The sequence below is a fragment of the Pholis gunnellus genome, assembly GCF_910591455.1.
Source record: "Pholis gunnellus genome assembly, chromosome: 8".
Lineage (NCBI taxonomy): Eukaryota > Metazoa > Chordata > Actinopteri > Perciformes > Pholidae > Pholis > Pholis gunnellus.
This window is the reverse complement of record NC_136534.1, coordinates 10,518,555-10,532,908: the sequence shown is the minus strand read 5'-3', so window position 1 is coordinate 10,532,908 and position 14,354 is coordinate 10,518,555. Positions and strand designations below refer to the sequence as shown.

General features: G+C 40.6%; 1 protein-coding gene across 1 annotated transcript in view; it reads left to right on the top strand.

The window, feature by feature from the left end:
- Nucleotides 1-14,354, top strand: part of ulk4 (unc-51 like kinase 4) — a gene marked incomplete at its 5' end in the record, with an annotated part of 66,001 nt that overhangs the window by 35,098 nt on the left and 16,549 nt on the right. Inside the window, 5 exons of the mRNA XM_079165412.1 lie at nt 337-388; nt 903-1,107; nt 1,999-2,091; nt 6,958-7,006; nt 9,449-9,554. Of these exons, the coding sequence (XP_079021538.1) occupies nt 337-388; nt 903-1,107; nt 1,999-2,091; nt 6,958-7,006; nt 9,449-9,554 (505 nt within the window). The remainder of the gene's footprint in view (nt 1-336; nt 389-902; nt 1,108-1,998; nt 2,092-6,957; nt 7,007-9,448; nt 9,555-14,354) is intronic.

Below are 14,354 nucleotides of genomic sequence, written 5' to 3'. Positions count from 1 at the left end.
CAGCTTTAAATTGTGCCAGATTCTAGCATTGCTTCAATCGAGTATGTAATCAGCTTCTCACAGAGTGTACGTTACAGACGGACATGGATAAAGTTTGGTATGCCTTTTTTCAGGCATTATGTTTTTGTGTTGTCCATACGTCCGTCCCATTCTTGTGAACGCAATATGTCAGGACCGCCTTGAGGGAATTTCCTCACATTTGCCCTCAAGGTCATTGTGACCTCACAAAACACGTTTTTCAAGAATTCCAGTGTGTAATAGGATAAAATTATATTTTAGACAGACATGGATGTAAACTGCAACTTGACTAGGTTTGTCTCTTTATGTCTGTTGAAGGTTGTGGATGCCATCCTGCCTCCTCTGACAACACTGGCTTTCAGCAGAAATGGTAAGAGAGATGGAGGGTCATTTTTAAGGTTGGGAAAGAATTAGAGAGAACAGATACAAAATTGCAAAAGAGGGAAAGAAATTTGAATTGCTGTTGAAGTAAAACATATTAATGTTCTCTTCCAAACTGATCATAAAGTGTCACTGAACATCTTGTTCCCTTAGGATTGACCTCCAGGGACATCCTACAGTAGAATCTCACATTTTGGCATTAGTGGGTTTTTTTTGTTAATAATGTTCAAGTAAGGTAATGGTCATATGATGTCATGCAGTTGTCAAATGTCACATACCTAAATGGTTCCCTTGGAAACTAAAATACAACTAAGAAACATTCTCTCAGCCAAGATGTAGCCAAAAGCTACTTCTAACTACACATAAATACATTATTCAAAACACTTCTACTATATTAATACTCTCTTTCTTTGTGTGTGTGTGTGTGTGTGTGTGTGTGTGTGTGTGTGTGTGTGTGTGTGTGTGTGTGTGTGTGTGTGTGTGTGTGTGTGCGCACGCTCCAGTGGAGTGGTCTGTGTTTGTTTTGAGGGTGCTGTCAGAACTCAGTCTTGTCCTGCTGCTCCAGGAGAGTGATGGAACTGAGGAAGATGAGCAGACAGAGGAAAAGAAAGAGAGAAGAGAGGAAGGAGGAAGAACAGCAGAAGGAAGAGACGATGGAAGCTCTTGTAATCAAATCTTAGCTCTCATTACTAAATCTCTGCTTCCGAGGTGGGTGGGCCTCTTTCTAAATATGAGCTTGAGTGTCTCTGGTTTCCTCTTTTATATTTTGTTTGTGTGTTCTATGAGTAGCCTTTTTACCATCACTACAATGTAACCAAATTGATTGTGATACTTTTTATTTAGACAATTAGCTGAAATGAGAGCATCGTCAAAATGATTCCTCCCCTTTGTCTTGTGCCAGTGATATTGTTATTGATTATGTCCGTCACTATTAAAACATTTCCTTTAACCCGCCTTTGACAATGCCAAGTGACAACCTTGTTATGGATACTAGTCGTGTGGTAAATAGCTGTACAGAGTATTTTGTCCCGCTTCTGTGGGTTCAGGTTACATGCCAGTACCTGTCAGATGCAGCTAACTGACAAGCATCTGTCTTTATGAGTGTTGACATCAAATGAGCATACAATCTGTGGAGAGCAGAGGGAGAAGTACAGATTTCTCATCATGACAGAGTAACAAAAATACAAAATAGACGTTGGCATTCGTGGGTTTTTCTCACTTTCCTTTATACCCTCTGTGTGCATCTGTACGGCCTCCTCCTGAACCTAGATTATTTCTACGTTTTTATGTTCTTCTCTCTCAGCGTTACTTCATGTGTTACCCTACCTCTTATCCACCTTTATTTCCATCCACATTTCTCCTCCTTACCCTCACATCTCTCCCCTTCCTCCCCCATTTGCCTCTCAACTTCCCTCCTCTTCTTCAAATTCTCCTCTCCTGTCCGTCTATTATTATAACTCTAGTTCTCCGCTCCCCCTCCTCTCCACCCCTCTGTCCAGATCTGTTCCAATTTATACTCTGTTACCTATGATAAGAACAGTACATTCATTATTAACACTATAAAAGCCAAATGTTGTACTCATACATGTCCGTGTCTAGGTATGAGTCTCTTCTTCGAGCAGCAGAGCCTATCCCGCTCTACGCACTCAAACTGCTGGTATCGATGACTGAACACAGCACGCAGATCTGCAGGTACTGCTCACACAGGCACAAAACACTGTTGAGGCATGGCAATACCAAAATGTGACCTTACTGTAACTTACAGCACCATCCCAGGTATTTTTCACATAATAAAGTACACTGTAGAGTACAGAACTGTGTATTACACATCCATTGAAGTAGTCCCATGCTCAGCAGCACAAACTTACAAGCAAACCTGCTCTATAGAAGCTGGTCAGCCTGTTCTTCTAGACATGGAGCCACCTCTTAACATACATTGTTCCTTTTTATATTAACTGAAATTGTATGTGCACTATGCATTTGCTAACTAAAGACTATACTATCTTTGACTCCACTATTTTTTTTTCTTTAACCAAGACCAAGTTTTGTTTGTGTTGAAGTGTTTTGCAGTCCTAGCAGGCACACAAACAAATACACACAGGCACACTTTAGGCGATGCATGTGTAATGTTTTAATGCCAAGGCCAGTCATTCCCAGTTCAGCACTGTGAATCACTACGAACTGTTTTTTATTCACAGCCACTCACACACATACATACACGCATGGATAAATGCACCAACACACACTTACTATTAGCAGTGATCTTGTACACCCCTCTAAAAGCCAGTGTTTTCTACCGTAGTAATCAGTCTAGTGGCAGGCATAAGGTGCTGTATCAGCTAAGATGTGTAAAGACTTGACATATTGTGCTGATATATCTTTGGACACTAGCTACTCCTGAAGAGCTCTGTTAAAAGGTGTACTGCACATTCTTTAAAAAACGACACTAAGACAAAATTATTGCTGGCGTTAAAGAAAAATTCACTACTGCATAATGTTGAAGTAAATCGGTATTCAGGAATTTAAAAACATGTCTTAAAGGAAGCAGTCATCTGACACCAAAAGAGGTAATGATGTGTTTTCTGGTTTGGTTGCACAGAGAATCTGCTGATCCCTAGTGTAACCATGAGATGACTCTCCCGTGTGTGTGTGTGTGTGTGTGTGTGTGTGTGTGTGTGTGTGTGTGTGTGTGTGTGTGTGTGTGTGTTTGATGGATGTGTTCTGACAGCAGCTGTCAGTAAGTCTTGATTCTCTGGTCATCTGTCTTCTCTTTTCAGCTGTTGACAGAGACAGAAGGTAAAGGTGAGAGAGAGGGAGAGAGAGAATGGGGAAGTCAAGAAAGTGGATGGAGGGGCAGAAGGAAGGATATAAGGAGGAAGTAGGAAAGAGGTAGACGGGGAGATTCAGTAAGGGGGGGGAAAGGGTTACATTGTGAAGGAGAGACAACGTGTTAATGGGTGAGGTAGCATGAATCGACATGCATCCCCTCCTTGAGAGAGTGAGAAAAAGCAGGCAAAGAAAGGGTGCAGTTTCATCCATATTACAATATTGAATCTTTCATCATTCAATATTATTGCTGCATTCTAGACAACTCTGAGGTTGTAATTTTCCCAGTTTAAATATCTAACTTTCGAGTGTACACCCAATTGAGCTCTTAGCAGTACAGCCTTCACATTTATTCTCTGTGAAGTCGGGGTGGATGGAGTTCACAAGTAGGATCTACGAACTTTGAGTAGCGCTCCATTGCAATTTCTGGAATGCATCATTGTAATTAATTTACAACAACCTTGATTGTTCACCTTCTGTTTTGTCCTTCCCTCATTTCTGTCCCTGCTTCCATCCACTCATTTTTTTATCTACTTCAGCAATACTAACTCAACAATCCTCTTATCACTAATATCCAACTTTCACTCCACCTCCATCCACCCCCCCTCCTCACGAGTTCAGAGTTCACCCTCGTAGCTGAATACGCCCCTACTTCTCTTATCAGTAATATTACCCCCTCTCGTCTCCGTCCTTCGCTTCCTCCCCTTCCCCTCATCCCCTTCTTTCCTTGACACAAGTAGAGTGACGTGAACTTTTCAAATTGGTGTCAGCACTCTTCTCTCTACATCTCTGTTTTTCTCTCACTCTTTTTCCTCTGACATTATTAACAATATTTTACATTTTTTTTCTCTGTCTCCCTCATTCTCTTTCTCTCACCATCTCTAATTTATTAACATTAGTCCACATTTCTTTCTTTCTCCGTGCCCTCTTTCCACAATTCTCCCTCCATCACTGCGGTTATACAATCAGAAATTAAATTGCCTGGGTCTTGGTTAGATAAGTGTGGCTATGAAGCCGGCCGAGCGGTAATTAGATGGTAAATTGGGGACATTAACGTTGGGCAGGCAGCCTGCTGTTTCTCTCTGCATTATCGCAGCCCAGACACACCTTCAAACAACTACATTTACTATGACCTTTAGCCAAAGAACCTTATGCTGTGGGGTTACGTGTGTGTGTGTGTGTGTGTGTGTGTGTGTGTGTGTGTGTGTGTGTGTGTGTGTGTGTGTGTGTGTGTGTGTGTGTGTGTGTGTGTGTGTGTGTGTGTGTGTGTGTGTGCGTGCCCAAGTATGTTTTCGACTCCTACATACTGAATGTCTGTCTGCCAAATTTTTGTGGTTATCATCCAAATATCGGGTAATATTTTCTCTAAGATTAACTGGGTTGGCTATTGTCTTGTGATCGTAGAAGGTATCTCTATCTTAAACAGCTCCTTTTACCATAACGTAATAGCTTTTCATAGACTCAACCATCAATTTGCTATAGTCATTTGGACACCTTAGTCTCCCTAAGCCAGATAAAAGTGCATTAATTAGGTGTTAACCGCACCAAGGTGGTTGTTTTCACACGCTAACGGTCTGTAATTGCATGTAACAGCCTGTTTTACTGGGCTGCTCTCTGTTGTGAATAAAGGCATGAAAAATGATTTTAAAATAGTCTTTAGATGATACAGAAGCTCATCAAGATGTGTCATTTGTGAATAATTGGACCATCTTCCAGGGCAGAACTTTCCAGTGACTAAAACTTTCAAATGCTAAAATGCAATCTTTTGCCTTAACTTTGGTGTTTATTATCTTTTCACTGGACATAAGAAGGTCCAGTGTGCCCTCGCAAAATAATCCAAGACGATGATTTAGAGCTACAAGTATATCTGACAGCAGAATTATATCATTAGTAGAGCAGAGGTTGATACATCTTAGTGGTTATCCATGAAGTGATAGTTTTTCTATTCTCTATTATAAAGCTACTGATGACGTATGACTAATGCAGTAAGGGTTGTCTCATCTGTGTTTGTTCTGTTATAGACAGTCTGTTGTGCTCCGGGGTGTTCAGTGTCTGGTGTTGTGCATTGTGTCTATTGATGTATGGCTGGTCGCTTAAAGGTGGTTCAGTTTATCATGTCATGCTGGCCTGGCCTGTCCTCTCATCTCTCTGCCTGTCACCTACCTAATGGGAGGACATCCATCACACACACACACACACACACACACACACACACACACTTACCCGTTCATAAGGTGAGATAAGATAAACTGTTGAAGGCCTAAAATAGAGTACAATCTTAATATATAGTTCATCATCACTCTGGTTGGTAAAACAGCTATGATGGAGATATAATCAGTGTCCACAACTCTACAAGCTCCTACAGACAGTGAGTGTTCTCAGTGTGCATGATGGGTACTGTTCAGCTAAAAGGAAGTTTATTTTTAATGCATTTGAATACTGTTGGATAGCTCAGTGGTGTGCTGATGGCAGAAACTCAGTTCTTTTGCAGATGCTGAGGTATTTGCTCAGAATACTATGTAATGGTGTGGGGAATATCTTCTCGGCACACATTAAGATAAAATGATTCTGGTATTGATTTCTGTGTTAAAAGCAGGGTACAGGACTGCTGCAAAAGTAGTCATATACTGTAAGAGACTAAATGGATCAGTAAACATAAAGTAGGCCATTGAGCAGTTAGTGAAAAACATTTAAGATGCATTTCTACCGGAACATCTAACTTTTATCAAATGAAGACAGCCACCCAGTTTATACACCATCAGTCTAATAAGGTTCAGAGACCATTACATTATCGAAAGGTCATTCCTAAATGTTTGCCGCTGAAAAGTCCACAGAAAGGTTTCCATAAGTGGTGTGACTTCTGCCAGACAAGCTATAAATCATAGTTAAAAGGAAGACGGATGTAAATCAGTGAACAGGCTTTGTTACCTTTAGCATATTAACTTCAGCTGGCTTTGTTCCCATTACAGCCTGAATTTCTTGCGTTCTTACATTAGGTGTGTGCGCATATGTGTTGACTCTCCTACCACACGGCAATTGGTTGCAAATCAAAGAACCTTAATCAGTAAGTAGACAGAATGTCATTGCTAATATAGACAGACATCTCTCTCTCCCTCTCTCACAGCTTTTCCTTCTAGTTTTTCAACGTGGATTCATCCACATCACTCTTTTGTTTTCCACTCCTATCCATTTGTTCCACTCCTCTCTCCTTCCTCTATTTTCTGCCCAAATCGTCTTCCCTCCTCTCTAATCTTCTCCTTCCTTTCTCCTCTTGAAATGTAATTTTCTCTTCCCTCATCCTCTCCTCAACTCTCAACTCTTCTTTCCGTGTCCTTCCCTCTCCTCTCTCACCTCCTCTCACGTCATCTGCTCTCATCGCGTCTCCTCTTTTCGTATCTGCTCTCTCCCCACAATTCCGCTGGTACCAGACAGGAGCCATTGTAGCGGAACTCCGACCTTAATGAAGATGAAACAGCCCAGTGTGTGTCCATGAGGAGTGTGTGTGTGTGTGTGTGTGTGTGTGTGTGTGTGTGTGTGTGTGTGTGTGTGTGTGTGTGTGTGTGTGTGTGTGTGTGTGTGTGTGTGTGTGTGTGTGTGTGTGTGTGTGTGTGAGAGAGTGAGTGTGGGTGAGTGAGTGAACAGTGTGGTGAATTGCCTCTAAATTAAATACACTTGTGACCCTCGACTTTCTACCTCTGCTCCAATATGTATTTTTCCCCATTTGCTTTTCAGGTTGATCAAGCACAGTAGGATCCTGCCAACTGTCTTTCAACTCATTGTGGTAAGAAACCAATCTCACCTAATCTATTTCTTCAGCTGATCAACAAATCACTTGCTCATTCAGTCAGTCAATGAATCAATCATTCAGTCTGTTTAAATAGTCTTACATTCAGCTCATCAATCTTGGTTAACCCAATCTGTATTATTTTATGGCATTTTATTACAGCTCAGTTGTATTCTGTCTCCTTTCGTCTCTTTCGTCTCTTACTCGCTCCATCTAACATTCATAGATGTGGTTATGCAAATTAGCCAGAGTGGTGTTGACCTATTAGAGGGCTGGTGTAATTGACTGGCAGGTCAGCCACAGAGAGGAGGATAGGTTAATAGAGTGAGAATATGGACTCCGCTATTAAGATCCCACACAAATGCATGCACACAAACACACAGCACGTGTCTGTTATCAGCGAAGCATAACAACGTTTCCAGTAAACAATTTATTTCACCTGACCCTTTTTACACACGCAGAATCTAATGAACCCACAAACAGAACAATCTGTTGTTAGCAAACCAAAACACTTGTGCTGCAGCAAACAATTTACAGTTTACACACACACACTCACACACTCACACACTCACTCTAAATAATCAGTGTTCTGCATGGCTGCCTGTCCAGCCCAGAGTAGCTGATGCAGAATGTTAAACACTCTTATCCAACAGCCTGATTAACTCCTCTCCTGATTGTTTACTCCTGTCTGAACCAGTCATGTCTGGAATTATTAGTGCCGTCTGTATTGCTAACGTTTGCATTGATTTTCTCTGCCTGAAACACTGTGATCTGGATTGATTACACCTGCCACTGGTGATCACACTTGTCGTGGAGAAACTCACCTAATCGTATTTGTCTGGATGATGAAGTAGTTCTGCTTCAGACATGAAAGGACGTCAGGAAGCAGACTAGACTTCTTCAACTGGTTGGTTGTTGTGCCTGAGGAGGCAGAAGACAGATCACAGTGGCTTACAGTCAAATACTTAAATAAATCCTATCTCACTTCTACTGTACATTCTGTAGATAAAAAATGTAAAATGCAGGACAGTGAGTCACAAAGTTAATATTCACTTTTCTTTCCCCATTCCTCTTTGCTCTCAGTCGGGTCTATGCTTTCAGTGATGTACACGATAGTCCTTTCACAGCTCATTAGTCCATAAAGATCAAAATAAATTAGCTTTATCATTTGCCGTTACTGACAGGCAGGTTGTCCTACAGTAGGTGTGAATTGATATCATTGTCTTCAGCCTCAGGCTACCGCACATGATGAGTACGAGCCAGGCTTATCGGCCCGTACACAGATCACACTGATTCGTGCGGACCCCGCGGGCAGAGCTGGTGTATCTCAGAGAGGATCAAATAGGGAAATGAGGGCAGGAGAGAGAAGGAGAAGTGAATTACTGCAGGAGGACGGAGAAAGGGTTTTGTATGGAGGAGAAAGAAGAAGGAACCAGTGAGTGAAGAAAAAACAAAGGAGGAGAAGGGAAAGGTTAAGGAGATCAGAGGAAGGAAATGGAGACTACAGCCTTGCTTCTTGTTCTCTTCAAAACCAATTGATCATCAACTACACTATCAGAACAAACAGAATGAATTTTAATTCAAATAGGCAGAACAGATTCTTCTCAGGTGAAATATCAAGTTATTCTCTCTGTCTTCTGTGTGAAGAAATATTTGTCAATATAGCTGTGCTTCTGACTGTAAATATGCCATGAGCACCTGTCGATAATGTTACAAAGTATAAAATTGACCTGTAATAACAACAAAAAGACTGAAAGATCTGGAAAGTGCTTATTTTATGTCTCATTGACATGCAGTCCTTAAAACATGGGAAAGGCAGCAGCTCTCTATTATACAGAAGCTTCACTAATATTCAGTGGTGACAAAAAGACATGGCAAGGTTCTGCATCCAGTAAACTGCAGACCTACTGAACTGATCAGGACAAGATTTTCTATTACAAAATGATAACACATGAATCCAATCAGTGCATATACAATACCGTTATTTCTCTTGCAGGTTGGCTCACTAGTTATTATTATGACAACCTCGTGTACATTCATTCACTTGAGCTTTAGGTCTAACCTAAGTCTTTTGATAAATAAAAAGTTAGAAAAGTTTAAAGGTAACTGGGGAGATTAATATTTCTCCCCTCACACTCGTATGCTCTTTGAATCGTTTCTGCAACCACGGCTGTGTCGTAAAGAAGTGGTATCTATCGGTAGTCTCTGACAGAAATGTTGCTTTAGCGATAAAAACGATGCTCTCCATATGTGGAGGTTCACTACCATACTTGTAATTGCATTATTTATCTTAAGTCATCACATAACGTTGAGGTTAGATCGTAGATGTGAAAACATTCTGCATAGAAAACATTTGACTGTGAAATCATTAAGGAATATAAGATGTTGTAAGCTGAACTGTAACCTAGTTCTCCTATTTTGTGTTCCTACCTTCTATAGGCTAACAGTAGTTATGTTACCAGTGGGATGGTCCAGAATGCAATCGCCTTGTTGTGTAATCTATGTGGAGACACAGTCTTGGACCTGGAGCCACAATACCAAGAAGGTACAGTATGCTGGAAGAGAGGGAAGATACCTCTGCTTTGAAAAGCGACTTTTCTCTACTTTTCTCGATTTCTGCTGTCTCTTACTCGAGCACTATTGTTAGTGAGGGAGGTAAGTGAGTCCTAGGGACCCGTCTGTCATTGACCCTACTGCAGCAGAGTGTGGGTATTGTATATCTACTCTGCTAGCATTAGTTATTGTCATGTTACTTGTTGACATCTTGCTTTCCCCAGCCTGCTGTCCTGCTGCAGCATAAAGCTTAATCTGGTCAACAACCTTGGCTGTTTGTGTGTGTTTGAGCATGAGGCAGAGGCAATGTTTTTTGTCCTTCAGCTATGGTGAAACTCAATAATATTAGGATTTCTTGTCGATTGCATAAAGGCACAAAAGCTTAGGCATGTACGGTTGCAGCCTGGAATCATTAGAGCATGAATGCAGTACCTTACAGATGCTTGCAAGAAAACATTTACAAACACTGCTGCCTCTGTGTGTATGCGTGTGTATGCAAATGTTCCAGGACCCACAGTTCAACGCTGTAATTGCAACTCTCAGCAGGAATGGAAATTTAACACAATAATAGTTGCTTTCTCAAATTACTATTTAGGACTGTGTTCATTTCTCTGTCTCCCTCTTTCACTCATTATTCTGTCTATCCCTCTTTTCCTCTGCACACCCTGACTCCCCCAAACTACCACCACGATCAACCCTTCCTCTCCTTCTATTTTCATTGGGTCAGCAGTGCGGCAGTTCAGTAGTCAGCATCATTATCGTCCAATCAGCTTCCCTCTCAACAAGAAACTGTCAACCCAGCATTAATACTGGCCGGGCAATTAACGCTCTCTCCCTCTCCTCTCCTCTCCTGTATTTACTTGTTCAACTCTTCTTGTGCCTCCTTCTCCTCTTCTCCCTCTACTTTTCTAATCTACTCAGATCACATCTTGCCACATCATCTCCTCTCCTTCCATCGCTCTGTTCCCATTTTCTCCTTCTCCCCTGTTCTCTATTTTCAGCTCCTCTGCTATCTTCTACTCTCCTCTTCTCCCTTTTTTGTAGTTGTGGTTCACTCCATATCAGCGTGGTGATGGCAAGAAAGAAGGGAGAGGAGGAGGGAAGAGGAGAAGGGAGGAAGCGTGTATAATTGGCTTTTTAAGGTGTGACAGAAACGGGAGGGAAGGGAGGTGTGTGAGCATGTGTGTGTGTGTGTGTGTGTGTGTGTGTGTGTGTGTGTGTGTTGGGAGGAAATTAAATAGACAGTGAAGAATAGCAAAATGGGGAGATTGTTTATGTGCTTGTGTGAATTTATTTGTGCTTTTCCTTCTGTGTATGTGTGAAACCGAGAGTAGATGTGCATGTGGATGCAGGAGTACCCAATATATATATATATGTGTGTGTGAGTGTGTGAAAGAGAGAGAGAGAGAGAAAGAGGAGATGAGGTTTATAATTGGGCAGATTTGCCTCCGACTGAGATAATACCCCCTGGGGAATGAAGACAGAGGGACCAAAGAGAGAGAGAGAGGCAGAGATAGGAAGGGAGAACGGAACAACAGAAGGAAATAGAAGATGGTAAAAAAAGCATGAAAGAGAAGAGAGGGAAAAGATGACAGAGCCAGGGAAGCAAAACGGGAGTTAAAAAGGGTAGCAAAGAGGTGACAGAGAGGAAGAATGGGATACACAGAGAGAGAATGTGGTGCATTTTGGGTGAGCAGACGTAGAGGAGGGATGAGATAATAGAGGAGAAATTTTGAGGTTGAAGTGAGTGACAATTTGATACAGGGAGACAGGAGGGGGGGAGAGGGGAGCGAGAGACTCTTCCTAAACAAAGTTCTTATTATTATATATGATTGTGGAAGGCTCAGTTTGTGAACATGAAGCAGACTAATATAGAAAGTCTAGGTTGTACACATCTAGAGTAGATAAGTTCGGAAGTGCTCCCATCAACCCATGAGTTTGGTGTTTGGGTGTTGACAAGGTGTCAGTTGATTAAAGCTTGTTCTTTAATAATTAAAGAAGTCTTTAGGGGCTCCATGGGTCTTTGAGGTTGCTCTCTGGCTTTGCTCTGCCGCCAATCTTTGTTATTTCTCTTGACCTTCTGTGAGAAGCTCAGAGGAATGCTTTAGGTAATTGCCTCTGCGCCGGTGTTATCTAGTGTCTCTGGAACTTGCATCTATAAATTGCCGTTTGAAATGGGGTTCAGGTTATTTCCCCAAACGGTGTAAAATAAATTCTATAATGGTTCTTCCACAGGGTGTGACGGTCCATATGTGTCTCATCAATTATGCCCCCTGGCATAATTATATCCACATCCATATCGATGTTTTCAATTTTACATAATAACAGTCAATAAGACACTTTTGACAGTACGTTTACGATCTTTATGCTCTTTATGCTCTGCATAGATTGCATTAATACCTGTGCAGTTTGCATTGCAATCCCTGCTTACTAGTGAAAAGTTATCGACGTATAAAGATATGTAATATTTGTATATACTTATATATTTCTAAAATACAATTGTATGTTGAGTATTTTGTTTTACAAGACCACAGTCTAAACCTAACTTTAACTAATTTGTTTCGTTGCCTGAACTGATCTTTGGAACCGTCATATGGGACATCTTGGAAAGCATTAACCAGCAGCCTGCTTTGCTGTTTGAGTAGGAGTTCTGTTTTGGTATAAATCTTAAGTTTAGTGTAAAATTGTGGTGACATTTTCTGCTCCTGTGGAGTCAGTCAGGTTGCACCACAGAAGACGGTGGAAGTGGACACTTCTTTCAGCAATAGGGTGGGAACAAAAACATGTTTGTACACATAACGTTTAATGAATAAAATATGTTTTCTATTTTTTAGTCAACCAAAAATATTCTTAGTCGACTAACACTCGTGATTTTGTTGAATAATCGATTAGTTGGTTTAATTGATTCTCTCTCGTTTGCCAGAGATGTGGTAATAAGTTTCTTGGACTTAAGTCTTTCAGCATGAAAAAGCATAAAAATGACTCGTCAACTAAAGAAATGTTAGTTGACTAAGACCAACAATGAGTCAATTAATCGACCAAGAGCGGGACGCACACATGCTTTGACCATAGCATTCTGTACTCTGTCCTTGAAAACCGACCAAAACTCTGCATACATTGATGGAAAAAGTCACATTATTGAATAATTAACTGAAATATTATCCATTAATCATATTTAATCAGTTCAGTAGGTTTTTATGTCCCCACAAAACTTTCTTCTTTGCTTAGACAGTAATGCTCTGAGCCATCCATCCTGTTGATTTCCAATAGAGATAATTTCACAGTGGCTTATAAATAGATAATGTCACGAAGCATTGCAGAATGTCTATTTTTAACTCCAAAATAGGACAAAGCACAATGGTTTCCACTCAGAAATGATTCATTGGGTCTTAAAATGAGCAAGCAATATTTTTAAATAAATAAAAGTGGACACATACACCCACCAACACTTAATCTAGAGATGCATGCACGTCCATACCTTTCAGTAACAGTAATACTCATCATTACATTATGCACTCACAAACACATGCAGAGAGTTCATACTGGGTGCTCTGCCGGGACGCCATACACATTGTATATGCACCTGCAAAGGATTTACCCAGTAAATGTGGATGTCTCTTTTGGTTGAAGTTATTTCTGTTTTCATATTGTTTAATCTTTGACAGTTTTTTGACAATAACTTAATCGTATCTGTATCACTGTGTCACAGTGTGTGTTTACGGCAACCCCTAAAATGTTACGTGCTTTGTGATTTATGTCTTTGGTCTGTGATCAAGCGTATTCTGTTTGGATGGGACCGAATCAAAAGATTTTTAATGTCTGTGTGTGGTTTGGCGACTGTTGTGTGACTAACAGTTAAAACATTTAAAAAATAATGTTGGATTTGCTTCAAATTTCCGCTCCAATTTCTTAGGTTTTCTCTTCTTCCTTGGAACTATTGTAACTCCCCTTCCAACAGAACGTTGCTTTGTCTTTGTAGTCCATATCAATTCAATGTGTAGTTTGACCTTTTTTAAGGATCTTACGGAGCTGTACATTTTTTGAAAAACATGTGTCATGTCAATCTAATTTAAGCAGTTCAAGCATAAAAACGTACTTATTGGCTTATTTAGTGCTGTTTTGTCTAAGTAAGACTTATAATGCCCTGTTGATATAGGTAGCTTAAAGAGCAGGAACTTTTAGAGAATGTATTTAATATATTTTCTTTTTTTTCTTTGATAAAGAACGCCGTGTATAGTGATGACAGCTATTCTCAACATATAACAACAGAATAATATTATTTGCATATACATGAGCAGCTATCTAGAACAGAGTTTTCCTCTCAAGAGGACTGCATTGTCGGATCACATTAACAGCACAAGAGGTCTGTGTTTGACTGAACAGTCCAAAGTAGAGCAGTCTGTTTATTCAATTATGAGGCAGCTTGACAAAGTAACAGTGCATCCCACTGACAGCAGGCTAGCTTGATAGCTTTCTAGTGTCGGCAGTGTTGGAGTTTAGCTCACAGAAATAAACACACAACGTCTACATTCTAAATAAAGATCTATTGGAATAGAAAATAACACTGGGTGAGTTTTCCCCAGTGAAGAAAGGTATTTAACTGTTACCCTTCTGTGCACAGAAATGAAAATGAAGTACAACTTTTTCATTATTGACAGCCAAAGTATTGGCACAGTGTGAATTTATCGGAAGGCATGTCTCATGACAACCTGGTCAGAAAGTATCCAGTCCTCACTTAGAGAGATGTTTGGTGAGAACACCTCAGGGACAGAAGCCTACAAATACTAACTAC